Below are 27,485 nucleotides of genomic sequence, written 5' to 3'. Positions count from 1 at the left end.
ATAATATATGCGTTGTGATTTATACACTCACACAACCACAGCCTCACATGCACATCACAGCATACGACACCACAACAAATAGATATATATGCAATGGCGCATGCAGAAGCACGCACACCTGTGTACCCAGTGAGACCCAGACACATAAGAGCATGCAGGCATACATACGGATGTGTGTGTATGTAATAATACAATACCCCCCACATATATAGATAAATATCTGTCTGTTCTGCACATGCCTATGATACACGTGCAGGCACATAAGGCGTGTGTACATTGACATAAACATTAGTGACACGCATCATGTAGTGGTGCACATATTCATCTGCACACTGGGAAGTGAGGATGTCACCTCTTCCTTATGCATGCCCCCTCCCCAGTGCCTATGTGGAGCCCACCCTCAGGCTCTGAGGCTCCGTGCTGCTGGTGCTATTCCCTGGGGGCACCACACGAGGGCCCCCGACCTTAGCTGAGACTGGCTGCGGATGGACTGAGTCTCAGGTTCAGAGGCCTTGCTGAGGCCCTTCCCAACATCCGTGTCTCTAGGGACTCCATCCGGGCCTCTGCCCTCACATATAGGCTGACTTACCGGTGGGGGAGTTCCTACATCCTTGTCCCCAAATGCCATTTTCCCATAGCTAAAAGGCCTAAGACTAGACAGAAGATGAGCGTCCTGACAGTTTGGGACTAAGCCAGCTCAACAGGCCACGTGGCCTCCCCTGCTGGCCTGAGATAGCCAGGTTGCCCCCAAAACGCTGTCCGCCAGGAGGAAGCAGAAGCAATTCTCTCAGCTTATTTCCACCTCTGTCTCTTGCTTCTGTCTTCTTGTTTTCATTATCTTGATTTCTCTGTCTCTTTGTTTCATCTCAAATCCCATCTTTTCTATCCCTGCCATTCTCCATAGCTGGGTCTCTATCTGTCATACCAGTCCCTGTTTATGCCTCTACCAGGCTTGGGCTGGGACCAATGTGGGGAGGATTGCTGCCCCTCCCCCCGCCTCTGTACCCCGGAACATGGTAGGGTATGGAAGGTCACATGTTGGGGGCACTGGGCCGAGATTCCGTAAAAAACCTGCTCTTCCCTCTGTCCCGACCCTGCCTGCTGGTCCAGCCCACCAGTCCGGCGCCATCACCATGGAAACCAGCAGCCGACTTCCTATTGGTGGGCAGGAGGGGAGGGGGAGGAGGACGGGAGGGTTGGCTCTCCCCCGCTCACCCCCGTATTCTGAGACTCAGCTCTCCTCCGTGCCCACCCTCTCTGGGCTCCGGGACTGGAGGGGACCCCTGCAGTCCCCAGAGCTGAGGCCAGTGGGGACAGAGACTATGAGGCAAGCAGCCCACCGACCCAGGCCTCCTTAGGACCAGCCCAGCCACCCAGCAAGCTGGCGAGCAGCAGCGGAGAGAGGAGCAGGAAATAAAGGACCACAGCAGACCTTTGAGGATCACCCTTAGCAGCTCCTGTGGACCCTAGCCAGGCTGAGGGGTCCTGATGGATGGCCAGACTTGCAGACGCTGATGGACACACAATAACAGCAATGCACACAGCAGCACAGCACTGAGACGCTCAGACATAACCAGTGACAGCATCGCACACTGCCACAGCCCTGCAACACAGACACCCCCCCCAACACACACACGGAGACAACTGGTAACTCTGAAACAGGCAGACGGTGACACCCAGAACCACCACCCACCAACACACAAGTGGGGGGCACCCATCCTCTAGACACATGCACGGAAGCACTGACCGGCACAGACAGACCTGGAGACACACGCACACCCTCACCCAGGCGCTGCTGTCAGTGGCCTCTGCACATCCTCCCCACCCCCACGGGGACACCCTCGCTCTTCCACACACTCACGCGCACACACAGCCACGAGCAAACAGCTTGCATTCCCCCAGCTCCAGCTCCGGCAGCCCCGATTCCTGCAGCCTCCTTTGTGGGTGAAGAAGAACTCGGCCAACCTTGGATGGAGCTTTGGTGAAGCCAAGAGCTCAGAGAGGAAAGGGTCTGGCCTGGTATGACCCTTGCCAGCCCCTCTACCTGGCTGGGTGATGTCCCCCTGTCCGGGTCCTGGGGCCCCTTGGCAGAACCATGGAGCAACTGACACCCCTCCCACGGCTGGGGGACCCTGGAAACATGGAGCCCTGGGCACTGGCCACCTGGCAGAGCTGGACTCCACACAAGGGGGGCGAACCTGGAGGTGCATCCCCCAGCATTGCCGACACCCCGGTAGCTCTGCATGTTGGAGAACTGAGGCCTGAGGAGAGCTCCAAGCTGCAGGGAGCCCAAAGATCCAGGCCTGTGGGGGGCATTGAGCCTGAAAGAACAGAAACTGGGCTGCCCAGCCTGGGGCCGGGAGTGCTGAGCTCCAGACCCAGCTGCCAGAAGCTAGAGGACGAGGAGCTGGAGGCTTTCCCTCAGGTAAGGGAGCTGTGGGTGGCTGGGGTTTGTGAGGCGGGGGCTCTCCAGCCTGGGCACGACAGGCAGCTTCACTACCCACCTCTCTTCTCCTGGCCTGTCTCTGTCTGCGGCTCCATCTCTGTGACTGTCTGTCCTCCATTCTTGGGGCAGGAATCTCAGTGGCTCCATTTTTTGCCATCTGTCTGTCCTGACTCTCTGCCTGTCTGTCTACCTCTGGTCCTCCCCCTTCCCTCTTCCTCTGAGTCTCTCTCTGACCGTCTGTCTGTGTCTGTTTGTCTTCTTTGCAAATCTCTGTCCTTGGGGGCGAGAGGGTACCAGGGGTGTGTGGAGGTGTATGGTGGAATCAGAGTCCAGAGGAAGCAGATTCAGGGGAGGGGGCTCTGTGCTGGGCTGAGCCAGAGAGGACAAGGTTTGGGGTGGGTGTGAGCAGTCTCCTGCAGAAGACGGAGGGAGCAGGATTCTAGGGAACTTGGGGGCCATAAGGAGCCTGGAGGAGTGGGGAAGGGAGCTCAGGCTGGCATTTCCCAAGAAGGCAAGATGGGCAGGGAGGAGAAGAACTGGGGACTAGCACAGAGGGTCTCAGGGTTGGGGGATGCTAGTGTCGGCAGAGAGGACTAAACAGCCCCTTCTCCTGGGTCTCTTGTGCTCCCCTCTGAAGGCCTGGGACATGGGGGAGAACCTCATGTCTCCTTGTATTGTGGAGGGGGAAAGGCTTCCATATGGAGAGCTCTGATTTCCAGAGGTAGGCTGGGTCCCTGAGGAGCTGTGCCCTGAGCTGGGTGGTCTTTTCCCACACCAGGGCAAGCTGAAAATGGGCTTTGGGGACAGGCCCAATCTGGAGCTGCTGAGGGCTTTGGGGGAGCTGCAGCAGCGCTGTGCCATTCTCAAGGAGGAGAACCAGATGCTGGTGAGACTTGGAAAGCGAGTCCTGGGTCCTGGTTGGAGCTGGGGGGAGGCAGACTCAGACACCCTGGCCCTCTGCCTCAGCGCCCTCCTCCTCCCACGAACATCCCCCTCCAAGTGGGAGCTCCATGGAGCGGACATGACCTCAAGACCCAGAGAGGGTGAACCCCCACCTAGAGTTGCCGAGGAACCCACTGTGAGCCCAGGGCTCTAGCCCTGGCCTGGGTTGTTAGGACTGGGTCTGGGGTAGGGGTGCTCCCCACATGCCCCAATTCTGGCTGACCCCTTGTCAGAGGAAGAGCAGCTTCCCCGAGACGGAGGAGAAGGTGCGGAGGCTGAAGCGGAAGAACGCTGAGCTGGCGGTCATTGCCAAGCGCCTGGAGGAAAGGGCCCGGAAGCTGCAGGAGACTAACCTGAGGGTGGTGAGGATGGAAGGCCACTGGATGGAGGCTGGGCGACTGGGAAGAGGGGAGCCAGGGCTGGGCCTCAAGGGTGGGGCTTGGGAGTCAAGGACCCTTAAAACTTACAATGCTTAGAACCTAGGAAAGCAGGAACCCAGGGGCCGAAGTGTAAGAAGGGCAAAAGCCAGCCAGGCTAGGAGGCTGAAGGTTTCTGGAGCTCAGGAGGGAGGGAAAGGCTGGGCAGGGAGTTCCTGAGCAGGCAGGGAGCAGGATTCTGGATTACCACGTGCTGATGTTGGCTGCAGCCTCCCGCTGAGCTCCTCTCTGGGTGCAGAGCTGGCAGGGGCAGGGATGACAACCCATCACAGTGGCAGCCTTCAATTAGCAGCATCCTTTGGGTCTAAACTAGGATGTGGCGTTAACCCTTTCACTCCTGCTTGAAGATTGCTGGGATAGAGTAAAGGTGAGGCTGTTAGTCCCCTGAGGGCTGACCCAGTATAGAAGCAGGAGGCCATACTTCTAGGTTTTCATCCTTACCCCTCCTTTGGGAGGAGATGAGGAGTGGGAGAAGTGTCCTATCCCTCAGGTGACAGTTCACCTTACCCCTCCCCTGGCCAGGTGAGTGCTCCTATGCCCAGTCCAGGGGCCAGCTTGGAGTTGTGCCAGAAGGCCCTGGCCCGCCAACGAGCCCGGGACCTCAGTGAGACAGCCAGTGCCCTGCTGGCCAAGGACAAGCAGATTGCTGCCTTGCAGCGGGAGTGCAGGGAGCTGCAGGCCAGGCTCACTCTGGTTGGCAAGGTGCGAGGAGGCCCTGGACGCCCCTTTCATCTCAGCCCTACCCAGGGCCTTCTGCTTGGCAGTGTGGGATGTGGACGAGATGTTAATGAGATGCAAATGAAGCGAGAAGGTGGAGGCTGCTCGGGAGTAGGTTCCCCTGGCAACGGCCCAGGTTGGGGGGGAAGGAGGCTGAACCGAAGGGGGTGGAGCCATGAGTCCCAGACCTGGGAATTTCTGTGCTCCAGGCTTCAGGCTGCATGCCAATAGGTCTGGTTGTGTGAATCCACACATACCTCACACTGGTGTGAAGAGATGTTCACAAGGTATTTAGCACAGTGCCGGGCACACTGTGAGTGCCCAGTAAACGAGTTCCTTGGAATGTTTGCACACGGGCTAGCTGAAGCATGTGGCTATGTACGCATGCACCTATGACCAGGCATGTCTGCATGGGAGGATGTGCACGTTCCTGCGCACCGGAGCCCCTCCAGCCAGGTTGAGGGCGGCCTCTGTTGGGGATGGTGTGGGGCTGGCAGGAGTTAGGCCCAACTCTCCTCTTTGTCCCCCGACTCCAGGAGGGCCCCCAGTGGCTCCACGTGCGGGACTTCGACCGGCTGCTGCGCGAGTCCCAGCGGGAGGTGCTGCGGCTACAGAGGCAGATCGCCCTGCGCAACCAGCGGGAGCCGCCCGCGCCGCCTGGACCCCCGGGCCCTGCCGTCCCGGCCAGAGCAGGGGCGCCTGCCCCCGGGGCTCCGGGAGAGGTGAGGGCCGACGCAAGGGCAGGTGTGTGGGTGTATATAGACAGGGGTGGGAGCGACTCGGGGGTCTCCCCCTGCACCGCGCTCAGAGCACCGACGACGCAGCGGTGGCGGCGTGCGCACTGCAAGGCCTTGGGGCTCTCCAGCCCCCTCGGGCTCGTACCTGCGCTGCACCGGCCGCCGGGGGCTCGGGGTCCTCCCTCCGCGGGCCTGCGGCTCGCGAGCCCGCCCCGCCGCCCCTGCCGTGCCGCGAGTGGTACGGCCCGGCCGCAAATCCCTGGTTGCCCTGGCAGCCACCCGGGGCCCAGCCCGCGCCGCCGCCTCCCGCAGCCGCTGCAGCGCGGGGACGCCCCTTTCAGCGCCCTCCTGGTCCTCCAGGCCCGGCCCGGCTACCCTCGGGCGGCGTGTGTCCGTCTGGGCTCCAGGTATGGGCGACCCTCGCTGGGCGCCGGGCTTAGGCGGCCCCTGCCCCCAGGGTTGGGGACCCAGCCCGGACCCCTAGAACTTAGAGGTCTGGCTCCTCTCCATTGTCTGTACTGGGCAGCACCCAGGTCTACCTCCTTCTGGGAAGAGGGGAGGGAGAAGAGACTTCATAGCGATCCAGGCCTCAGGATGCTTCTTGCTCAGATTTTGTCCCTCTGCCTGGCCCAGGGAGGGAAATGCATCGACCCATCAAGACCTGTCCTCCCAGAGAGTTTGCACGGTTAACTGGGACATGCGAGAGGGTGGGCTTGAGGGAAGCTGGGAGGAGGGTGTGGCCAGGTCTGCAGGGCTCTAGGCCAAGCCCAGATTTGGTGGATCCATGACCCCTAGCTCTGGGGACGCTGCATCCCTGGGGGCTCAGACAGCCGCCTAGTTCTCTGCCAGTCACTGAAGGACACCCGGGACAGTTATTGAGTGCAGAGCAGCACTGGAAGCTAAAAAGGGAAAGCTTTGGCCTGGATAAGGGACCCATATCCCAGTGCAAGCGTGGGTCTCAGGATCTCAAAGCACTACGTTGTTTAGAGGGCACAGGGGTGTCTGATGGGAGGGAGTGGGCGGGGATCTCTTTGCTGACTGTGAGGTGCTTGGGAACCCCCCTCAGACAGGCTGGGCTGGGGGCAGACTGCCCTAAGGCCCTGTTCTCAGGTGCCAGCCTTCTGCCTCTGGCCATTTCCAGGCCACGCCGCAGGAGGATGTGGAAAACCCACCCGTGGTCCTAGGGGAGCCAGAGAAACAGCAGAGGGTGCAGCAGCTGGTAAGTCCCAGGTCAAGGGTGGAGAAGACCTATTGTGGGTGGATCTGCCTTCCCACACGAGGAGCTCCATTCTGACCCCACAGGAATCCGAGCTCAGCAAGAAGCGGAAGAAATGCGAGAGCCTGGAGCAGGAAGCCCGGAAAAAGCAGAGGCGATGTGAGGAGCTGGTGAGCTCTTGAGGGCCTCCTGGAGGCCAGCTCCTCCCTTCCCTCCATCGGGCCATCTGGGTGGTGGGCTCTGTCTCGGCTCTGCTGCCTTCCCTCCTGCCCTGAGAGCACGCCATCCCTCCCTTGTGCGGGGCTCTCCTTTCCAGGCTGATGCAGGTTCCAGGTTGGGGAGGGCAGGGTCCTCTGTGTAGGGGAGAGGAGGAGTGTGGATGCTGGGACCCTCCCCAGTGTCCTCTGGTCTCTCAGGAACTGCAGCTGAGGGAAGCCCAGACTGAGAATGCTCGCCTTGTGGAGGAGAACTCTCGGCTCAGTGGGAGAGCCACGGAGAAGCAGCAGGTAGCAGCTCTGCCCAGGTGCGGGGCTGGGCTCCTGCTCCTGTCCTGGGCCCCAGGCAAGGGGCTGTCCCCTCCACCACCCCACCCCGACCTGGGCTAGAATATGAAGCCTGCTACTCCCCCACACCCTCGCCCCACCCCCATGAGGATGCTGAGGGGATGAGGCTCACACACTTGGCTCCCTGACACTCTGGCCTTCCAGGTGGAGTGGGAGAATGCAGAGCTGAGGGGCCAGCTCCTGGGGGTGACACAGGAGAGGGACTCGGCCCTTCTCAAGAGCCAGGGCCTGCAGAGCAAGCTGGAGAGCCTGGAGCAGGTGCTGAAGGTGAGGGGACCGTGTGTGTGGGGGAAGGGTGTCGGTCCCTGGCACGGGGAAGAAGGAGGACAGTGGCATATGCCCTTTGTTGGGCCCTGGGGTCTAAGGCTGAGTCCTGGTGCCGCTGGCCCCTTTCCTTCTCTAGCCTCAGTTTCCTTTTTAGCAGAGACTATCTAGAGCACATGGTGTCTGAGGCTTCCTCGTGACTTAGGTCTTCTGTAAACACAGTAGAGCAGGGCTCTGGCCTTGACCCAGGCTCTTGCATTTCAGCACATGCGGGAGGTGGCCCAGCGGCGGCAGCAGCTGGAGGTGGAGCATGAGCAGGCCCGGCTCAGCCTGCTGCAAAAGCAGGAGGAGGTCCGGAGGCTACAGCAGGTGGGGCAGGGTCTGGGGGGGGGGAGGGGGGCAGGAGTGGGGGAAGGGTGGTAGGCTGCAGGACCCCAGCTTAATCATCACCCAGCCGATGGGCATTTACTAAGAACCTAGTGGGTACCAGGCACAGGGAGGACCGTGAGGGGCAAAGACCAGGTCCCTGACCAATCAGCGCATAGACAGATCCGCGTGGGTGAGGTGGTCTCAGTCATTGACGAGTCAGTGGGGGAAGGGTAATGTGACACAGAGTGGCTGGGGTGGGGTGAGGGGCCGCTGCTTTAGAGAGGTCAGCCTTGAATACCTCCTGGGCCAGAAGGAGCCAGCTGATGAGCACCCCTCATGGGGTTGGGGAGGGGAATAGAAGTGCCAGGGCCCTGCGGTGGGAAGGAGCTTGGGGGTCCAGACCAGGTCACTGGAATATTGTAGGCTGGACAGAACAGCAGGAGTAGGCAAGAGCCAGATCACCTCAGGCCTTAACGGTCTTGGGAAGTTTGGATAGCTTGCTCTCTGAGTGGTGAGCAGCTGTTGAAAGGTCCTGAGCAGGCGCATAGCGAGATCTGATCCCTCATTTTAGAGGATCGCGTTGGCTGTGCTGCGGAGGGTGCCGAGGGAGTGGGCGTGGAAGCGGGGCAGTCAGGTGGGAGAAGATGGCTGTCTGGACTAGGGTGCAGAGATGCAGGTGGAAACGAGTGGAAGGATTTGAAATTTATTTCGGAGACAGACTCGATCGGACCCACTGCAGGATTCCAGTTGAGGCCCCACTCTTTCATCCCTTTGCTGATTAAATGGAGGTCGAGGCTTTTCAGCCCCCAGGAAGGAGGGAGGAGGGCAGCAGACTTGAGAGGTGGGGAATCCTGAGTTCTGCATTCTGTGTTGGCCAAGTTTGGGTTGTGTGCTACACACTCAAGTGGAGGTGTCTACAGACAGCTGGGTTTATGAGCCCGGAGTCGTGGGAAGTTGGTCCTGTAGATCGTTTTGGAGTATCCGATGCGTCTAGTCGCGTGACTAGACGGGACCCTTTGGGGGAAGAGTGTAGAGTATGAGGCAGGCTTAGCACCGTACCCTGAGGCACCCTAACATTCAGAAGGGGTAGAAGACAAGCAGGCTGAAGAGGCTGAGAAAGGACAGAGAGAGAGGCAGGGGACCCCGAAGGAGGAGGTCCTGGGGAGAGAGAAGCGGAATAGGCCCCTCTCCTTGACCCTCTTGCCTTCTGGCCTGAGGTATGCTCCAGGGTGCGAGTCCGGAGGGAGAGACCCTCAGCCCCTTCCCAGCACCCCGCCTTCTCTCCCCTCCTCTCTCTTCCTCTTCTTTCTTCTCCCCCTTGGCCCTTCCTCCCCTCCTCCCTTCCGGCCCTCCCTATCCCACCCCCATTCCTCATCCTTCCCCTCCAGCATGTTGCCTCCTCCCACCTGTAGGCCCAGGCAGAAGCTCAGAGGGAACATGAAGGGGCTGTGCACCTGCTGGAGGTAGGGTCCCTGGAGGTGGCCGCCAGCTTTGCCAGCTTGAGGGGAGGCTGGGGAGGTTCCGAGAGAGCTGGGATGGACTGCCTGGGTGTCAGTGTGGGTGTGGAGGGTATGGGCCTCCAGGAAGGGCCCTTAAATGCTATAGGGCCTGGGGACCTCCCCTCCACCATTGATAGACTTCTCAGGCCAGAGCACAGTTGGGCAGAGGCTCCTGGGTCTGGTGGCAGCTGCCTCTCATCGCCACCCACCTTAGAGGCCTGCCTCCGCCCTGAAATGTCCTTCCCCTTAGCAACTGCTTAGTCAGTGCTGGGAGCTGCTGGGGTTGCGTCCACCGGGGCCCCTCTCTGCCTCCCTCGCTCTCTGAGTGATGACCACAGGGTAAGGGTTCTAATGTTTCCTCTGTGCTTTCCTTTCCTGCCACAGTCTACCCTGGATTCCATGCAGGTACAGCCTCCTCACCCCCCACCTCCTTGGGGGGTCCCCTCCCCAACACCTCTCCAGACTGGCTGAGCTGCGTCTCCTCCCTCAGGTCCAAGTGGTTCCAGCTCTCATGTCCAATGGCGGGGGTGTGACCGGTAGCAGACCTGAGAATCCGTAGATGGGCCGGGCTTCCCGCAGGACATGTGGGCCATCCCCTCGTCCCACACCTGCCACTGTGCCTGGCAGACACAGGGCTTTCCCTCCCCTAAAACCTAGTCACTCAGACCACGAGGGTGTTCGTCACCAGTCAACCTGTCATCTCCTTCACGGGGACTCTCCTGATACTTGGGGAAAATTCTTGAGAACTGGCTCATTCCCATCACAAAGATGCCCCTACTGACGTGTGGGATCTCTCTGGGCCAGGATTTGGGTCACTGACTGTGGGAGGGTGACAAACTATGGAGCTAAGAAAACTTCTGAGGTGATACTGGTGGTGGTGTTGGGGGTGGGGGGGTGACCCCTTTTGGCCTAGAAAGCAGCCAGAAGCAGGAAGTGGCCCTGCTGGGGGCATGAGGGTGTGCGGCGTGAGGCAGGCTCCAAGCCTTCTCTGGGACAGGGTTGGGAATGAAGGTGTCCCACAACCCCAGGGCTTCACCCTGAGGCAGACACCTTGCAGGGCAGTGGAGCAGCCAGGCTGAGGAGGGGTGTTCAGACCTGGGGGCTGGGTGGATGTGATCTGAAGCCCCACATGGGGCTGTGTGGCGATGACCCAGGCTGGATCGGGCAGCCTGGCTAGGCCTGGTGGCTCATTGTGGGTCTTGGCCCAGGTCCGGGTTCGAGAGCTGGAGGAGCAATGTCGCAGCCAGACTGAGCGCTTCAGCCTCTTGGCGCAGGAGCTCCAGGCCTTCCGCCTGCACCCGGGTCCCTTGGATCTGCTCACCTCTGCCCTGGGCTGCAGTACCCTGGGGGACCGCCCGCCACCCCCCTGCTGCTGCTCCACCCCCCAGCCCTGCCGAGGGGCCGGCCCCAAAGGTAAGGTTGACCCCAGTGACATTAGCCTGGAGTCCCCAGGCCTGGGGCTTTTGTATGGAGCAGAGTTCAGGGTCAGCAAAGACTAGCAACTCACCCAAAGTCACAGAGCAAGTTGGAACCAGGTCTGGCTACAGCCAGGCTCTGATGGAGAGAAAAAAAGAACCTGGAGGAGTGGCTGTCCCAGGGTCTGGCCCAGGCATCTCAGGCTACTGCTCCTCCACCTCCAAGACCTCTGTGTCATGGCTGGGAGGTGGGCACCTGGGGTCAGTAGCTGGCAGTGTGGGCTGGTGAAAAGCCAGCTGGACATCAGTCAGGTCTGGTGGTCCTGACTCCACTCAGTCCATGGTGCTGTGAAACCTCTGTGGGCCCTGTGTCCTAAGCTTAAGCCAGGAGCATCCAGTGCATCTCATCAGGCTGCTCTGAGTGAGGGTCCTGCAAAATAACATACGTGATCACTTCCACCTCCACTTAGTAAGTTCCCCCCAGTATGGAGGGCCAGACCCCCAGATCCAGGAAGACCTTTGGTCCCTGGTCACTCCTCAGGCCACAGACCCAAGCCCACATGTCATCTTCTCTTTAGACCTTGACCTCCCACCGGGCTCCCCAGGGCGCTGCACTCCGAAGTCTTCCGAGCCTGCCCCTGCCACCCTTGCTGGGGTCCCCCGAAGGACTGCCAAGAAGACAGAATCTCTCTCCAACTCCTCTCGTTCTGAGTCCATCCACAACAGCCCCAAGTCATGCCCCACGCCCGAGGTCAGTGCTGGGGAGGGGCCTGGGGTCTGGCTCTGCCTTGGGGAAGGGGGAATGGGGAGGTGGCCCTGACCTCTTCTAGGGTCCCCAGGAGTTGAATGGCTGCTGGCCCATGTGGGGTCCCAAGGGGAGCCAGGCCCCGTGGGAGAGGCCAGTGGATTCTTCCTGGTGGGCAGGGAGCTTAGGTGGGGCCCACCCCTGCTCTCCGGGACCTGCCACCAAGCCCTGCCTTGGGGCCGCCCAGCCCCGCCCCTCTGGGACCCAGAGAGGCCCTGGAGTCCTGGGCTGGATGGAGAGGGACACTTTGGCGCCAAGATCTGCATAATGAGGCTGTTCAGGAGAGTGTCTGTAGCAGGAGCAGATGGTTGTGTGAAATGGAGCGCAGGTTCCAGATTCAGATCCCAGCTTTGTCTTAGGCAAGTTGCCGACCCCTTCTGGGTTTCAGTTTCCTTGTCTGGATTGTGAACTAATAAACCTGTCTGGTAAGGTTGTTGTGAGGATTACGTGAAAAAATCCAAGGATGGAGCCTCCCTCAGTGCAGGGCACACAAGAGATGCTTAACATATGGAAGCTATTATTATTACCCAGTTCTTTGGTATCACTAACAACTCTTCTGATGTCCTCATCCCTCTGTAACTCCCAAACCCCCAAAAGTGGAGGGGGCAGGTCAGGGGCAACCCTGCTGTCCAATGTTGTGGAGGGTGGTAGAACCCAGCCCTGGGCCTCTACTGCCCCCTTGTGGGATAGAAAGGTGGTGCTGGCTGTGGATGCCCCCATTCACCATCTCAGGACCCTCCCCACAGGGACTTCTCAGCCCCTCTGCCTCCGTGCTTCCAGCCCTTTAAGGTCAGAGTGCTTTGCTGTGTCTTTATCTTAAGGAGACAAACTGTCATTGGACACCCACTGCACACTGTTGTGGCTGGCGCCCCTTTGATGGGGAAAGTGGTCTTATTTACTGGTGCAGTAGAGGCCAGGGCTCAGGGAGGGATCCAGGTTATCCCCTCTCCTACGCAGGGCATCAGGGCTCTACCAGGACCTGCTGGCTCAGGTGCTGATTTAGAAAACATGAGGGCTCATCGCTGCTCGTCTTGTCCAGCATGTGCTTAAATTCTCTTCTCAAAATAATGCCTCCTCTGTCTGCTTTGCCACTGGCCCTGCATCATGGGGAGGACTGGTCCTTTCTGTTTGGCCCAGGTGGACACAGCCAGTGAGGTGGAGGAGCTGGAGGCGGACAGCGTCTCCCTGCTCCCAGCAGCGCCGGAGGGCGCCCGGGGAGGAGCCAGGATCCAGGTCTTCCTAGCTCGCTACAGGTAGGCCCCTCCCTGCTGCTCCCCATTCCCGCAGCATTTGGGGTGTATCGGAGGAAGGGGGCGGGTGAAGATAGCAGCACCATCTGGAGATGGTGGGAGTGGTTCAGGGACCCTAGTTGGACACGTCCTCTTAACCTAGTTGGGCTGAGGTGGGCACAGTGAGTGATCCACTTGGTTAACAGTGCACAGCCAAGTCTCATAGAGGCCGAGTGCATTGGAGGAGAGGATACAGGACCCAGAGGGAGGATGTCAGTCGCCGTCCTTCTCCTCTGCACCTCTTCCCGCAGCTACAACCCCTTCGAGGGCCCCAATGAGAACCCTGAGGCAGAGCTTCCACTCACTGCTGGCGAGTACATCTATGTCTATGGCAGCATGGACGAGGATGGCTTCTTTGAAGGTAGGAAGGTAGTGGGGATCGTTCTGTCCCTTCCCCTGCTTTTAAGCTCCTCTTCCCAAAGACCTCCACCCATCTGTATCCTCTCAGCCCACTGTAACTTCTCTAACTCAGCTAAAAGGCGTACAGAGACCCAGTAGCCTGCGGGGAAAGGGTAAGGGAGGACTCTGGAAGCAGCTGGTCCGACTCCAGGTCTGCCCCATGCAGGACAGGGCCACCACAATCCATATGGTGGACAGAATGTCACAGAGAATCCAGCTAAATTCTCTACTGTACTGGCAGACAGGGCGTGGCAGTGCCTAACGCTAGTGACCTAGGTCAGGCGTGGAGCATAGATCTGATGCTGGACTCCAGTCTGTGTGGGAAGAGGAATCGGGGGCCAGACCCAAGCAAAGGATGTTAGCAAGTGGTTAGCAGTTATCAGGGCCCCGGCAGGGCGGAGCTTCAGGGCAGTGCTCCGGTGCCTGTGGGGAGATCGGGCAACCGAGGCAGATGCCCCATTACTGAAACTGGGCAACAGGGCAGGGCCTGCAGAAGAAAGGGCTCTGGGAGACTCCCCAGGGTGGTCCTGGCCAGGCACCTGGCTGCATCCTTCCACAGTGGGGAGGATGGCACTGCGGGGAGGATGGCGCTGTGTGGAGTCCGGGGTGAGGTGTGGACAGGGCAGGGTGAGAGCTGTAACCTTGTGTGGGGATTTAGGAAAGTGGTTTGGTCTGGGTCTGTAACACCCAGAGCTTTGAGAGTGTGAGGCCAGGCCTTCAGAGCCTGCTTCTCCCTGGGCCCCGTGCCTGTTATTTGTGTAGGTGCTAAGAATGATAATAAACAGCTAAACTCTCTATAGGGATGGATAATGGAGAGCAGGATTAAGTAGCTCCCAGTAAAACGACTTTTTTAATGAAAAAAAATCAAAACATCAAAAACGGGGAGATAATTAGGTTTGTTTGTTTGTTTGTTTATTAGAGGCATTGGGGATGGAACCCAGGACCCTGGGCATGCCAAGCCCTAGGTCTACCCCTGAGCTCTACCCACCACCCCCAAACATAAGTATTGACTACCCGCACGCAAATCACTGGAATTTGAACTATGCAATCTGGAATGATTGAAAGACACGTAGACCACTGGGTGCAAGGTGCTGTATTCCTCATCATACTTTGGCTAAGTGACTGCTTCATCCTCGTCTGGTCCCACCTGGGCTGCTCTCTGGGGCACGAGCTTCGGAAGCAAGAGACTGACTCTGGCCCAGGCTCCAGCACTAGCCTTTCCGGGCTGTAGATCTGCTTAGTGTGATGGCTCCTACCTTTAAGGTCACACTCCTTAGTGTTGGTGGCTGTGTTGATTTCCTAGGGTTGCTGGAACAAATTTCCACCAACTGGAGGGCTTAAAACAACGGAAAGGTGTTCCCTCAGAGCTCCGGAGGCCGGGAGTCTGAAATCAAGATGTTGGCAGAGCCAACCCCCTCCCCCCACCCCGAGGCTCTAGGGGAGATTTGGTTCCTTGTCCCTTGCAGTTTCTGGTGGCTTCCAGGTGTTCCTTGCTTGTGGCCACATCACTCCAGTCTCTGCATCCATAGTCTATTGGCTCCTCTTCTTCTCTTGGTGTCCCTCCCTGTGTGTCTCTTATAAGGACACTTGTCATTGGATTTAGGACCCACCCAGATAATCCAGGATGATCTCATCTCAAGCTCCTTAACGTAATTGCTTCTGCAAAGACGCTTTTCCCAAATAAAGTCATAATCACAGGATCCAAGGTTTAGGATGTGGACATATTTGGGGGAGGCCAGCTTTCAGCCCACTACAGTGCTTATTTTATCCAATTTATTGAAAATCTCTTTTGTTTTCTTCTTCAAGTTTCCTTATTTTTTCTTTTTCCCTCTTAGCATAAGCAGAAAGAGAGGGTATTGGGGAAACTCACCTGCCCTCCTGCAGCTCAGGCCAGCCTACACCCACCCTCTGCCCTAAGCCCTGGCCCTGCTCCTCCTTCCTCCCAGTAAGGCACACAGCTGCCAGCTTATCTGTCCCCTGGGAATCTTTCTCCTTCTCCCAAATTAGCTGTGATATGACAGGCTGTGTCCCCAATTCCCGCGTTCCTTAACAGCTCACAAACAAACAACAACAAATGTTATATAATACTCTCTTGCCGAGTGTTCAGGGGAACTGGCACAGGGCCACAGAACTTACCTCTGGTTGCCTTCTGGACTGACTGCCAGTGATGCTGCTGGATCCAAGCCTGCTGTGGGCCCCCATCCCTTCTAGAACCCATAGGGGACTCTTTTCTCTAGCACGTCTGTCTTTTGTCCCTAAAGATTCCTTCCCTTATTCTGACCAGAGGGGCCTTCCCTCTCCCTTCGAGGATGTCTGTTTTCTATACGGAAGATGAAGGGCACCCCTGCCCTCACTCCTCAGGCCTGTGTAATATGACAGTTTTCAAACGTACAGAAATATTAAAGAACGATATGGTGAACACCTATGTACTCACCACTGTAGATTCAACGGCTGTTAACATTTTGCCATAATTGCTTTTTCTATATGTAGGTTAAAAAAGAAAAACAATTTAAAAGCAAGTCGTAGACAGATGACATTTTACCTCGACACCCTTCAACATGCATCTCCTTAGAACATGAATGTTCTCCTTCATTCCTGCAGCATCAGCATCACCCGGGAGCTTGTTAGAAATGCAGACTCTCAGCCCCACCCAGACTTAGCTGAGTTAGAATCTGCATTTTAACAAATCTCCAGGTGATTCATATGCACAGTAACATCTAAGCTGCTCTGTCCTGTATTACCACAGTACTGTTATCACACCTCTGAAAACGAACAGTAACTCTCTAATCCAGATCTTGACTGCTCTTGTCGTTTAAAAGTGCTGACAGGTCAATGTTGATCTGAATCAAATGCTTACGATCACCCACTAACTGTTGCTCAAGTGCACTTATTGGACTGTTTTATCTCTCTGCCTCCTCTCTGTCTTCCCCTCCCCTGCCCTCCCTCTGCCAGGGGAGCTCATGGACGGCCGAAGAGGCCTGGTCCCTTCCAATTTTGTAGAGCGGGTGTCCGACGACGACCTCCTGACATCCCTCCCTCCGGAGCTGGCCGATTTGTCCCACAGCTCAGGCCCCGAACTCAGCTTCCTGAGCGGAGGTGGGGGTGGCAGCAGTAGTGGGGGCCAGAGCAGCGGGGGACGCAGCCAGCCAAGACCAGAGGAAGAGGCCGCAGGGGACGAGCTCAGTCTGAGCCCCCCGCCCGAGGGCCTGGGGGAGCCCCCGGCTGTGCCTTACCCCCGAGGTCTGGCCATCCTCAAGCAGCTGGCCCACAGCGTGGTGCTGGCCTGGGAGCCGCCTCCCGAGCAGGTGGAGCTGCGGGGTTACCATATCTGTGTGGATGGGGAGCTGCGTCAGGCCCTGGGGCCCGGGGTGCCCCCCACGGCTGTGCTGGAGAACCTGGACCTGCGGGCGGGGCCCCTCCGTGTTTCCGTGCAGGCCCTGACCAGCCGGGGCAGCTCTGACCCTCTGCGCTGCTGCGTGGCGTTGGGTGCCCGGGCCGGGGTGGTACCTAGCCAGCTGCGGGTCCATCGACTGACAGCCACGTCTGCTGAGATCACCTGGGTGCCCGGCAATAGCAACTTGGCCCATGCCATCTACCTCAATGGGGAAGAGTGCCCCCCTGCCCATCCCAGCACCTACTGGGCCACCTTCTGCCACCTGCGGCCTGGTACACTCTATCAGGCCCGAGTGGAGGCTCAGCTCCCACCTCGAGGGCCCCGGGAACCAGGCTGGGAGAGGCCGGAGCAGCAGGCTGCCACCCTGCAGTTTACCACACTCCCAGCAGGTATGCACGCTCGGGCTCCTGGTGTCTGTAACATTCGGGAAGAGGGTGTCAGGCCACAGGTGCTGGTGGAAGGGGAGGCTGTTGCTACTTGTGTTTTTAGGGACATGGAAAAGTGGGCTGTTACCTCTGGCGGTGAGTGTCCTGCATTATCGGGTCTTGTGCCCCCTTCCTGCAGGCCCGCCTGATGCCCCCCTGGATGTGCAGATTGAGCCAGGGCCCTCCCCTGGAATCTTGATCATCAGCTGGCTCCCAGTAACGATTGATGCTGCTGGCACCTCCAACGGCGTCCGGGTCACAGGCTATGCCATTTACGCTGATGGGCAAAAGGTATGGCCTGGGGACTCTGCCCACCTCTGCCCTAGGAGCAGGATGTAGGTCTCTCCTTGCCATGCTCAGAGGCCTGGTCTCCCCAGCCTGGCACAGAGATACCCGGCATTTGGGCACTGTGTAACAGATTGGTTAAGAGCATGCGCTTTGGTAGCAGGTGACTGGGATTCAAAAACTGCTCCACCACTGAAGCCACGTGGCCAGGAGGCTTAGATGAGATGAGGCGCAAAAGGCTCAGTGCAGTGCCCGACATAATGCTGCTGTCATGGTGTCCTCACACTTGGCCATCTCAGCCTCCCTTTCCCATCCTGTGCCCCCTCCACCCTGCAGATCATGGAGGTGGCCTCGCCCACAGCAGGCAGCGTGCTGGTGGAGTTGTCCCAGCTACAGCTGCTGCAGGTGTGCCGCGAGGTGGCCGTGCGCACCATGTCGCCGCACGGCGAGTCGGCCGACTCCATCCCGGCTCCTGTTGCCCCGGCCCTGGCCAAGGCTTGCTTGCCAGCCAGGGTCTCCTGCCTCTCACCACGACCAGGCTCAGAGGCCAGACCACCCCTTGCCCCAGCCTCCCCAGGGCCTGGGGACCCCAGCTCTCCCCTTCGGTGCCCTGACCCCCGTGGAACTCAAGAACCCCCCGGGGCCCCCTCAGCAAGCCCTTCCAGAGAGACACCAAAAAGATCCCAAGAGGAGCCCCCAGCACCTTGCTCCCAGGTACCTCGCTGGGGAGCGGAGGAGCAGGTGGAGGCTGGGAGAAGGGTCTGGGGCTTGGACTCTTCCTCGCTACCTGCCATTCCAGGAGGAGGCCGGGGCAGCTGCACCGAATGCCTCAGGGGACAGGAAGGCCAGTGAGCCAACCTTGGAAGAGCAAGTTCCTGGCCCTGCTGTTTCCTCCCTGGCCAAGGAGGAGGCTGAGCAGACCGCGGGAGAGGCCCTCACGGCCCCCGGCTCCACCCCGGCAGCGCTGGCCCAGAGGCTGCCCTGTGCCGAGGCCTGCTGTGGAGGAGACACAGGGTCTGGGCTGAGGTCCAGGGCTGAGGTATGGGGCTGGGGACACACTGGGACCCCTCAAGGAATCGGGGCCCTCCTCTCTGCCTCTGCCAGTCAAAGTCTGGTTACCCACTCTGTTCCCTGCTCTGCTCTGGCTCTGTTCTGTGCTGTGTATGGCTGTTTCTTTGTCACTTTATCGTTCAGATTTCTTTCCCTCTTGGCTGCCATCCTTCTTCCTCACCCCCAGTGTGCATCTCCTCCATTTGGGGCATGACCTTCTCTCCTGCCAAGGGACCCCGTTCATTCCGGCTGGGGCTGACCCTGCCCGAGTCCGCCCACCCCCTGGGGTTGCCTCACTGCCCTGCCTTCCTCCTTTGTCTTTCCTCTTGCAGCGGGAGGACACAGCAGAGCTCGGGGTCCGTCTGGGGAACTCTCTTGTGGACCATGGCCGCAATTCAGATCTGTCAGATATCCAGGAGGAGGAGGAGGAGGAGGAGGAGGAGGAGGAGGAGGAGCTGGGTGTCAGGACTTGCTCTTTCCAGAAGCAGGTTGCTGGCAACAGCATCAGGGAGAAGGGGGCCAAGGTAACGGGGTGAGGAGGGGCTGGTGGGCCCCTAGACCCCTGGTTCCAGGGACCTCTACCCCACGTGTCAGCAGCTGCTCCTGCTGCCACCGAGTGCTAGAGGTGGTCTAGGTGTGTGGCCCGAGCCCCGTCCTGTGCCTCAGATAGGAAGTGGCTCATGCTTGGCCTCTGCCCTCCTGGGAGGAAGGGAAGATGAGGCGCTCTTTTCTGCATCTTCTCCTGCTCAGACCCTCCAGAAGCAGTGCCCTGGCCATCTGAGAGCCTGACGTTGGGAGCTTCCAGGGAGGGGGTGGGAGGCCTCCCTGCTATTACAGGCATAGCCTGCTCCCGATGCTCTTGCCTCTCGGGGGGTCCCAGCGTCCGTTCAGCCTCTTCCTTGGGAGTGTTCCCTAATTATTCTTCTCGATCTGCCCTGGATGTGCTGCGTGGCTTGGGGCCAAGCCTCTCTTTCTGGTCCTTCCTCTTGGAGGAAGCTGAGGGAGGGCTATGGGGTTGCCTACAACCCCTGCCCTCATTTGAGGGCTAAGGTCACAACTCTGTCCTTTTCCTACGGACCTCTCTTCCCTGCTACCCTCCCCCCACCCCTAGCCCGAGCCCGAGCCCTGCTGTGAGACTGACAGCGACGAGGAGATCTTGGAGCAAATCCTGGAGCTGCCCCTCCAGCAGTTCTGCAGCAAGAAGCTCTTTAGCATCCCTGAGGAGGAGGAGGAGGAGGAGGAGGAAGAGGAGAATGCGGAGGACGAGGAGAATGAGAAGAGGCCAGGGGCAGGCTGTTCCTTCCGAGACCCTGGCCCACCTGAACCTGCATTGCTGGGGCTGGGCTGTGACAGCGGTCGGCCCCGAGGACCTGGCCTATGTCCCTTGTCTCCTGAGCCCTCCAGAGCTGGGGACCGCCCAGAGGACATGCCTGGACTAGTTGGTGGAAGCAGCTGGAGAGGAAGAAGCGGGTCTCCTGAGAAGCCCCCAAACCGCAGGCGGTCCCCAGATCCCCGTGAACACTGCAGCCGGCTTCTCAGCAACGCCGGGTCCCAGGCCTCGGGACGACCAGGCCCCGCACGGGAGAGGGGTAGCCCCGCTGTGGTCGAGGGCACCAGGGCTGGACCAGAGGCTGGTGGGAGAGGGCGGCCAGCTCCCTCGAGGAAGTGCACCCGTGGCCGGGCCCCAGAATCCAACCTGGCCAGCTGCCTCTCCCCGAAGTGCTTGGAAATCAGCATCGAATATGATTCTGAGGAAGAGCAGGAGGCGGGCGGCGGGGGCATCAGCTACACCGGCTCCTGCCACCTTGGAGATGGGGAGGCCTGGGGCACAGCACCCGTAGGAAGGCCGCGGGGGCCTCCTAAGGCCAGTTCAGGCCCCAACCCCTACCCACGCCTCCCGGCCTGGGAGAAAGGGGAGCCAGAGCGGAGAGGCCGCAGTGCAACTGGCAGAGCCAAGGAGTCGCCCTCCCGGGTCCGTGCCCACTCCCCACCCTGGGCAGCCCCCTGCCTGCTGCCACCTGGTGGCCCTGCTTGCTGCCCACCGGCTGCTCCCATTCCACGCTGCCGCGTCCATCAGCAGAGGTGGGGCCGGGCCTCCGGGCTCCCTCACCGCCTCCTCCCGCCCACATTCCACTGCTTTGCTGCTTCTGCCAGTTGGAACTGGGATGCACAGTGTTCCGTTGTCATTAGTCACCAGCCAGCCAGGCCCCTGCCTTCGGGCAGGGTGGCTCTTCCCTCTGCTTAGCTAATTACATCTTCAGGACACTGACTGTGATATCCAGCATCACCCAACCCTGACGCCGAGAAGAGGCCCTCTCCCATGCTCCTTGGCCAACTCTAAGATCTAACCTTAGTCCCCTCTACTGCACTCATCTACTAAGGTGGCTGGAGCTGGGTCCTCCCCTCCTGCCCTTCCCCCTTCCATGGCTGTGTCTGATGTCCCCAGCGAGGCTGTGCCACGGCTCCAGGAGAGGAATGTGTGTCCCTGCTCTGCTGTGCTGCTTACGCTGCCAGGCCGAGCTGGGGGAGTGCCTGCGGGTCCTATCCCTGCTGAGGTGCCCGCCGGAGGGATGGTGTGTCATTCTGCCATCTGTTGCACTCTCTTTGCAGGCAACAGAGACTGGGGAGCCCAGAGGGCAGGCCATCTGTGGGCGGAGGGGCCCCCTGCGGAGAGGTGCCCGGGGGTCCAGGCCAGGCTCCACCGAGCTGGGTGAGCACCTGATGGGGGCTGGGCTAGGCTGAGCGGGCATCCCTGCCCCCTTGGTCAGCACTTACTGCCATTGCTCTCCCCCACAGCCCCTCCGAGGAGCCCTCCAGAAGCAGCGCTGGCTTACCAGGACCTACCCATCAGGGTCTTTGTGGCTCTGTTTGACTATGACCCCGTGTCAATGTCACCCAACCCTGATGCTGGGGAGGAGGAGCTCCCCTTCCAGGAGGGCCAGATCCTGAAGGTGACTGACTCACGGCCAGGTCCTTCCTCCCTCCTTCCCTGCACTGGAGGGATGAGAACGCAGCTTCTAGAGCCAGATGCTGTGGGGTCGGGTCCTGATGCTGCCACTTCTAGCTGTGTAACCTCGAGTGGATTAACTAACTCCTCTGGGCCTCGGTTTCCTCATTGGTGAGAGGGGGGTAATGTCAGTGTCTACCTCACAGGGTTGTTTGAGGATTAAATGGCTCAGTGCCCATAGAGCACTGACTGACTGTTAACATCACAGCTTTTATTGTGCCTCCAAGCATTTTTTGAAGGCTTTTGGCCATTGCTCTGAGGTCAGGGAGATCTAGTCTGGGGTGGGCTGGGGGAATGGATGTGCAGATAGTGGGCGATGGTCATGTGGAAAGGGCTGTTTTCTCTCATCCTTCTGATCCTTATGTTTGGCCATTTCCTTATCTCCTGTACTGGCGTGCTGAAGGCAGAGCACTCTCCTGTAGTCCCAAGTGTGGTGCTGCAGGTTCTGGCCTGGAGCGCAGGGAGCAAGCTCAGCTGGCCTCCTGAGATAACTGGTCTTCTTCACCTCCAGGTGTTTGGGGACAAGGATGCTGATGGCTTCTACCGGGGTGAAGGTGGGGGCCGGATGGGCTACATCCCCTGCAACATGGTGGCCGAGGTGGCTGTGGACAGCCCTGCCGGGAGACAGCAGCTGCTCCAGCAGGGTTATTTGTCCCCTGATGTCCTTGTTGAGGGTCCAGGTATGACCTGCTCCTGTCCCTCACCCACCTCTTGCCACCCCATTTCCAACTCAAACCCTGGCCCCACCCCAACCCTGGCCCAAGCAGTTTGTCTGTCTGGAGTGGCCTGGGTGCCTCATTCATCCACCGGCAGAGCCACTGGGGCCTTCAGGGACTAAGGCGAGTATGGCCACAGCAGCGAACTGTCCACACGGAATGGGGGTCTGTTGCAGAGGAGATGGGCCATGGATTTTGGATCCTGGAGGTTGGGGATGGGAGAGAAAGGCCTTTCAGAAATTTGAGTACAGGAACCCTGGCACAGCCCCAGAGGAGCCTCTGGAGTCACTGTCCTGTCTTCCGTCCTGCCTCGGTTTCTCTTACATGTCCTTGCCTTTCTGGACCAGGGAACGGTCCCTTTGTGTACTCCACAGCCCGCACAACTGGGCCTCCCCCCAAACCCCGCCGCTCCAAGAAAGGTGGGTGAGACCCCCCCTTCTCCCTCGGGGCCTGTGGATGAGGGGGGTGGAGGGCACTGCTTGGCTCTCTGGGGAGATGCAGGTGAGGTCCTGAGCAGGTAAAGGGAACCAGGGCAGATCTTCACCCACAGCCATCCCTTCCAGTGGCGAGCTTCATTCTAATGGGGATGGGGAGCAGTTTGCTGGGACCTCAGTTCCAAAAAGCACCCCACTATTAGTTCTACGCAACCTGGAGAAGTCACCTACCCTTTCGGGGCTTTAATTCACTACCAAAGCTAAGGGGCTGGGCTACTGTGCTCTCTGAGTGTCCTTCTCCTGCAGCCCTTGGCTGAGGCTGAGCATCCTGCCTGCCCTTGCTCCAGCCCCCACCTGGGATGAGGAGGGACGCGAGGGGCGGGGCTCACGGGCACATTCTCTCCACAGCTGAGTCGGAAGGCCCTGCGCAGCTCTGTGCAGGTGAGGGGCCATCCCTGAAAAAGAAAGAGGTGGGGCGGGGCGGCCCCTCTGGCCTCTCCCCAGGGCCTGCGACTAGTGGGACGTGGTGGATAGGGTCAGCAGGCCTCTGTGCGGAGGACAGTATAGGGCGGGGGAGCCTAGGAGAGTCCTGTGTCTTCTCCCCCACCTCCTGCAGGCCCACCCCAGCGGGTCTCCTCTGCTGGCCTGGAAGCGCCCCGCTGCATGGTGGCTGCCTTTGACTACAACCCCCGGGAGAGCTCCCCCAACATGGACGTGGAGGTGAGGGCCTTCTGAGAGCCCAGCCAAGGCAGGGGGTGGCAGGGCCTCCCTCCTGGGCCTGATGCCTGCCCCTTGGTCTCTCCATAGGCGGAGCTGCCCTTCCGGGCAGGGGACGTCATTACAGTGTTCGGGGGCATGGACGATGATGGCTTCTACTATGTGAGAACATGGGGGTGGGGGAGTGCCCCTGAGGCGGGGAAGGGGGATGAGCAACGTCTCCTGTTGGAAGCCTGGAGGAATGGACTAGGTCACCTTCCATGATTGTGACCTTGAGCCCAGATGGTTCCCCCAGGGCTTCAGAATCAAGGGGGTGGATCTGAGGCCTCTTTCCTGGCTCAGTCTCACCAGCATCTCCTCCTCAGGGGGAACTGAATGGACAGCGGGGCCTGGTTCCATCCAACTTCCTGGAGGGCCCTGAGCCTGAGGCAGGCGGCTCAGACAGGGAGCCTGGGACGCCCCAGGCGGAGGGTCAGGTCAGTGAGGACCTGGGCTCCCAGCTCAGCATTGGCTCTCCTCGCTGTTGGTGTGGTGGTGGGGGCAGGAAGGCATTGTGGGAGAGGTGCCTCTGGGCTGTGAGCCAGGTGTGCCCTGTGCCCAGGGCGGAGCTGCTGAGCCACATACAGCCAGAGGGCGCCCAGCTGGGCCGGCTGCCTCCTGGTATGTGCCCCTTTCTGAGGAGCGGGGAGGCTGCCACCTCTATCTCCAGCCCATCTGACCTGGCTGCCCACACCCCGGGCCAGTGCAAGTGAGGGGCCCTGTGGAGAAGGACCCCAGATCTCCCCCCACCTCTAACCATCATAGCCCCCATTACAGTAAGCCCCCTGCCCCCTCGCTGTATCTCCCTGTCTCCCAGGTGCCTTTTAAGGCCAGTTGCCCAGCAAGGCCCGGCTTCTTGGGTGGGTGGAGTACAGTGAAGCTCCAGGCTCACAGGATAGGGAGAGGATGAGGCCAGGGCCCCCAGTGGAAAACCCTGGGCCTCCATCTGCAAAGGGGCTTTGCAGAGCAGGGCCAGCCCCTGCGACCTGGTGACCTGGCGACCTGGTGACTGGGTGGAGAGCACGTGGGTCTGTCCATAACCCATCTCCTCTCTTTGTCCCCTGTTCTTCAGAGAACGAGGAGGAGAAGAGTCCAGTGCTAGATGGAGATAGATATATGTAGAGAGAGCGATGTGTAAGTGGGGACTGAACCCCATGTCCGTGTGACCCTGCTCTTCGTGTCACTGTAATCAGACTGCGCTCCTTTGTCTCCGACACTGGAGCTGACCTGGCTTTCCCCCGCTTCTTCTAGGGAACAGGGGAGGGAGATCTTGCCGTGATCCAGATTTGGATATAGGATCATCCACTCCCCTTGCCTTACTCCGGGCGGTGCCAGCTGTCATAGGAATACATGTCATCTTAGTATATAATGTCCCATGTTAGCTGACTTCTCATATTCTATAGCTCACACGGCTTATAGAATATTATGTGACATCCATACTGTGACTCGTCTGTATATTATGATACTGTATGACTATGGTATTATAATATGGTTATTATTATTGGTGACAGAAGGTTGATGCTGTGATGTCATCAGTAATAATAGTCTCCCCACCCTTGTCCTCTGCATCATGACCTGTTAGGGGATCAGATGCATGATTTTATATCCAACTCTCAATTTTCTCTGCTCGGGGGAATAAAAGAGGAGGCTTAAACGGTTGGAGTTCGTAGATAAACCATTCATCTCTGGGGCTCAGAGACCCCTTCCATTTGTTTCCCCAGCAACCTCTCCCTCTGGGAACCCTGGGAGGGAGTGGGAAGGGCCTGGCCCCTGCCACCCAGCCAACAGCCCTGGCTGGTTGGCAAGAGACTCTTTGACCTTTAGGTGCTAGGAGACCTCTCTGTAGGCAGGCCCTGCCACATCGCCAGGGTCTTGAGTGTGGGCCCCAGGCTGGGCACCTAGCTCCTGCCTCCGGTCTGGGCTCTGTGATTGGCCCTGCCAGCAGATGGCCAGGCTCTGGTGGAAGCCGGAGTTTGAGGAACGGAGTGGGGGGCAGGGGTGGAGAACGCGCAGGCTGGCAAGACCTGACTGGGCGGTACCAGGCACAGGAGGGGATGTCAGCGAGGTTGGGGCACTTCCTGGTGGCTCTCCTGTTTTCCCAAACCCTGCCCTCAGGCCACTAACAACACAGTCTGGGTGGGTGGGTGGCAAAGGGAGCCAGGAGTGGGCAGGGCCGCCTCCAGGGTGATGCCCAACCGTGAGTCCCCTCTGCCCCTGGGCTCCCTGCAGCCCTCTCGGGGGCCATTCAAAGGAGTCCGGATCTCCTCTCTGTGGAGTGGGCACTGGCTCCACTCTCGGAAGGCCCTTGGACCCTGCATCTACTGGCCCACGTGGGCGTGCTCCTTCATCTGAGAGGTGGTGCGGGAACTGCCCTCCCTGGAGTGTTGGGAGGGGATGACATGGGGGAGCTGGAGCATCCGTCCTGAGGGTCAAGTCCAAGGATGCTGTCAGCCCAGCATCCTACAGAGGATCCAGAGGGGTGGGTGCTCGCCCAGGCCCAAGTGAGCAGAAGCAGAACTGAGACTCCTCTCCTGTGCTTTTGGACTCTCACCTCAGTGCTCCCTCAGCATCATTGCACCCATTCACCTCTCTGTGCTCTGTGTGGGGCAGTGGCAGGGTGGGGGGCTGTGGTTCTCCCACGGGTCTGTGACTTGGGGGCACTGCAGCTCCTGACATTGTGGGGTAAAGGAGGCAGATTGGGGTGGGGAGTCGGGCCTTGACCTTGTCCCCTGTCTCTCACATTCCAGGACTGCGCTGACTCAACACAAGGGCCCCCAGCGCCTCCAGGCTGGCCCTGTGCTCCTGGCCCTGACCGCTTCCCCAGGATTGAGCTGGGGGTGCCACTGGGCCCAAGCAAGAAGGTGTGGGGTCTCCTTTCCAAAGGGAAGCAGCTCCTCAGGAAACTGGGCTCTGGGAAGAAGGAGTGAGTTCGCCGTGGCCATCCTGGCAGCAGGAGTGGCTCAGGCCCCAGTGCACTGTCCTGGCTGCAGGGGGGCCCTCTTCCTCCCGAGTTCCCCTTGTGGCACTTGGGTGGGAGGCAGACTCGATGAAGGTCAGAGCTCGACAAGTCCTCTGGCTGGGTGTCTTCCTCCTCCAGGAGGGGGACCTGAGCCCCAGCGTGGGGAAGCTAATCGGCCACGGTGGCTGAGCCTGAGCGCCTCAGTCAGGGCCTGGCCGTGGACTTGGGACTCCTGGTTCGCCCACCTCTGCCTAGTGTCCACCATGCTGTGCTAGACCTGCCTTGGCCTCCACACGCCTGGGATGGGGACCCCGTGCGAGAGGGGCCTGTTCCTCTGGTGGCGCTGGCCACCCTCATCATGTCTTCCTCCCCTGAAGGAAAGTTTGCACTGGATTCTCCGGCAGGCGGGCGGGCTATGTGTATATATGTACATACTCAGTGCCTCAGTCCAGCTCCCTCCATCTCGCCTCCACTGCACGGCGCCGGGAGGGGGAAAGGCCCTTGCCCAAGCGGCCTGAACCCGCCCCGTTTCACTCCCCCTCTGCCAGCCGCCCTCCTGGCCCGAGACCCAAGACCCGGGGCCAGCGGGCAGAAAGCAGGAGTTGGGTTTGCCTTATTTTACTCATTGGATTCAACTTCTCTTTTGCATCATTTTCCTCTGGCGCCTGTCGGAGTCCGAGGGCTGGGGAAAGGGACAGATTTATGCAGCTATTTTCATACATTCCCTGTTCAGAATGGGGCGGGGGGCTCTCGCCCCTCACCCTAGCCTCCCCACCCCCCCCTCTGGCTGGGTGAGTGTCTCTGCATGTTTCCTTCACTGTGGTGGGAGGTTGTTTGACTGAACCGCCACCACCACCTTGGTCTCCAGGGGTGTGGAATGGTGGGGGCATTTGTTTAAACAGACATTTTATTATAATAAAGTCTATTTTCACAACACCCATGCTGGACTCTACCTGGGATGAGGGACTCCTGGAGGGGCTGGGTCATGGTGGGCTTTGACCTTGACTTTAGAACCCAGAAGTTAACAGCTGAGTGTGACTGGGGCAAAACTAATGAACACCAAGAAGACCAAGCAGCTCTGGAATTCTTTTCCTCAAAGAAGGTCTGGCAGCTTCCTGGGCTCCTGGTCGCAGAGCCAGGTCAGGGTCCTGGGGCAAAAGAGGCCTGGGAAGGGGGCGGGGAAGCAGGAAGAGAGCGGGCACCAGTTTCAAGGTAGGGGACTGAACACATACTGCAATCTTGATTCTCCTGGACCAAATTCTAGTAGATGTAATAAAAACCAATCAAACACACAAACACCACACATCATTCCATTCGAGGAAGACTAGAAACGACAGGATTCCAGCAGACAAAGCAGATGG

At 59.4% G+C, this 27,485-nt stretch overlaps 1 protein-coding gene across 8 annotated transcripts; it reads left to right on the top strand.

The window, feature by feature from the left end:
- Positions 1-1,213: 1,213 nt before the first annotated feature.
- Positions 1,214-27,060, top strand: TSPOAP1 (TSPO associated protein 1). Of its 8 annotated transcripts, none has more exons than XM_031468058.2 (32): positions 1,214-2,425; positions 3,225-3,332; positions 3,622-3,750; positions 4,348-4,527; positions 5,079-5,264; positions 6,421-6,498; positions 6,582-6,665; positions 6,912-7,001; positions 7,203-7,325; positions 7,587-7,691; positions 9,104-9,154; positions 9,575-9,595; positions 10,399-10,603; positions 11,184-11,356; positions 12,548-12,663; positions 12,951-13,060; positions 16,051-16,881; positions 17,057-17,208; positions 17,539-17,916; positions 18,002-18,241; positions 18,585-18,776; positions 19,364-20,224; positions 20,863-20,962; positions 21,049-21,203; positions 21,771-21,939; positions 22,323-22,394; positions 22,818-22,850; positions 23,026-23,129; positions 23,217-23,288; positions 23,492-23,602; positions 24,238-24,299; positions 25,913-26,053. In XM_031468058.2, the coding sequence occupies exons 1-31, from the start codon at positions 2,096-2,098 to the stop codon at positions 24,265-24,267; spliced, it is 5,589 nt and encodes a 1,862-aa protein (XP_031323918.2). In that variant the 5' UTR covers positions 1,214-2,095; the 3' UTR covers positions 24,268-24,299; positions 25,913-26,053. The 8 variants fall into 8 exon arrangements, with proteins under 8 accessions (XP_031323918.2, XP_031323919.2, XP_064351044.1 ...); XM_031468059.2 differs by lacking the exon at positions 25,913-26,053 and adding an exon at positions 24,417-25,906; XM_064494974.1 differs by lacking the exon at positions 24,238-24,299 and having other exon boundaries at positions 18,585-18,608; positions 25,913-27,060.
- Positions 27,061-27,485: the final 425 nt, after the last annotated feature.

This window comes from Camelus dromedarius, chromosome 16 (assembly GCF_036321535.1).
Source record: "Camelus dromedarius isolate mCamDro1 chromosome 16, mCamDro1.pat, whole genome shotgun sequence".
Taxonomy (NCBI): domain Eukaryota; kingdom Metazoa; phylum Chordata; class Mammalia; order Artiodactyla; family Camelidae; genus Camelus; species Camelus dromedarius.
Note: the sequence above shows the minus strand (reverse complement) of the source record. Positions and strands in the feature narration are given on the sequence as shown.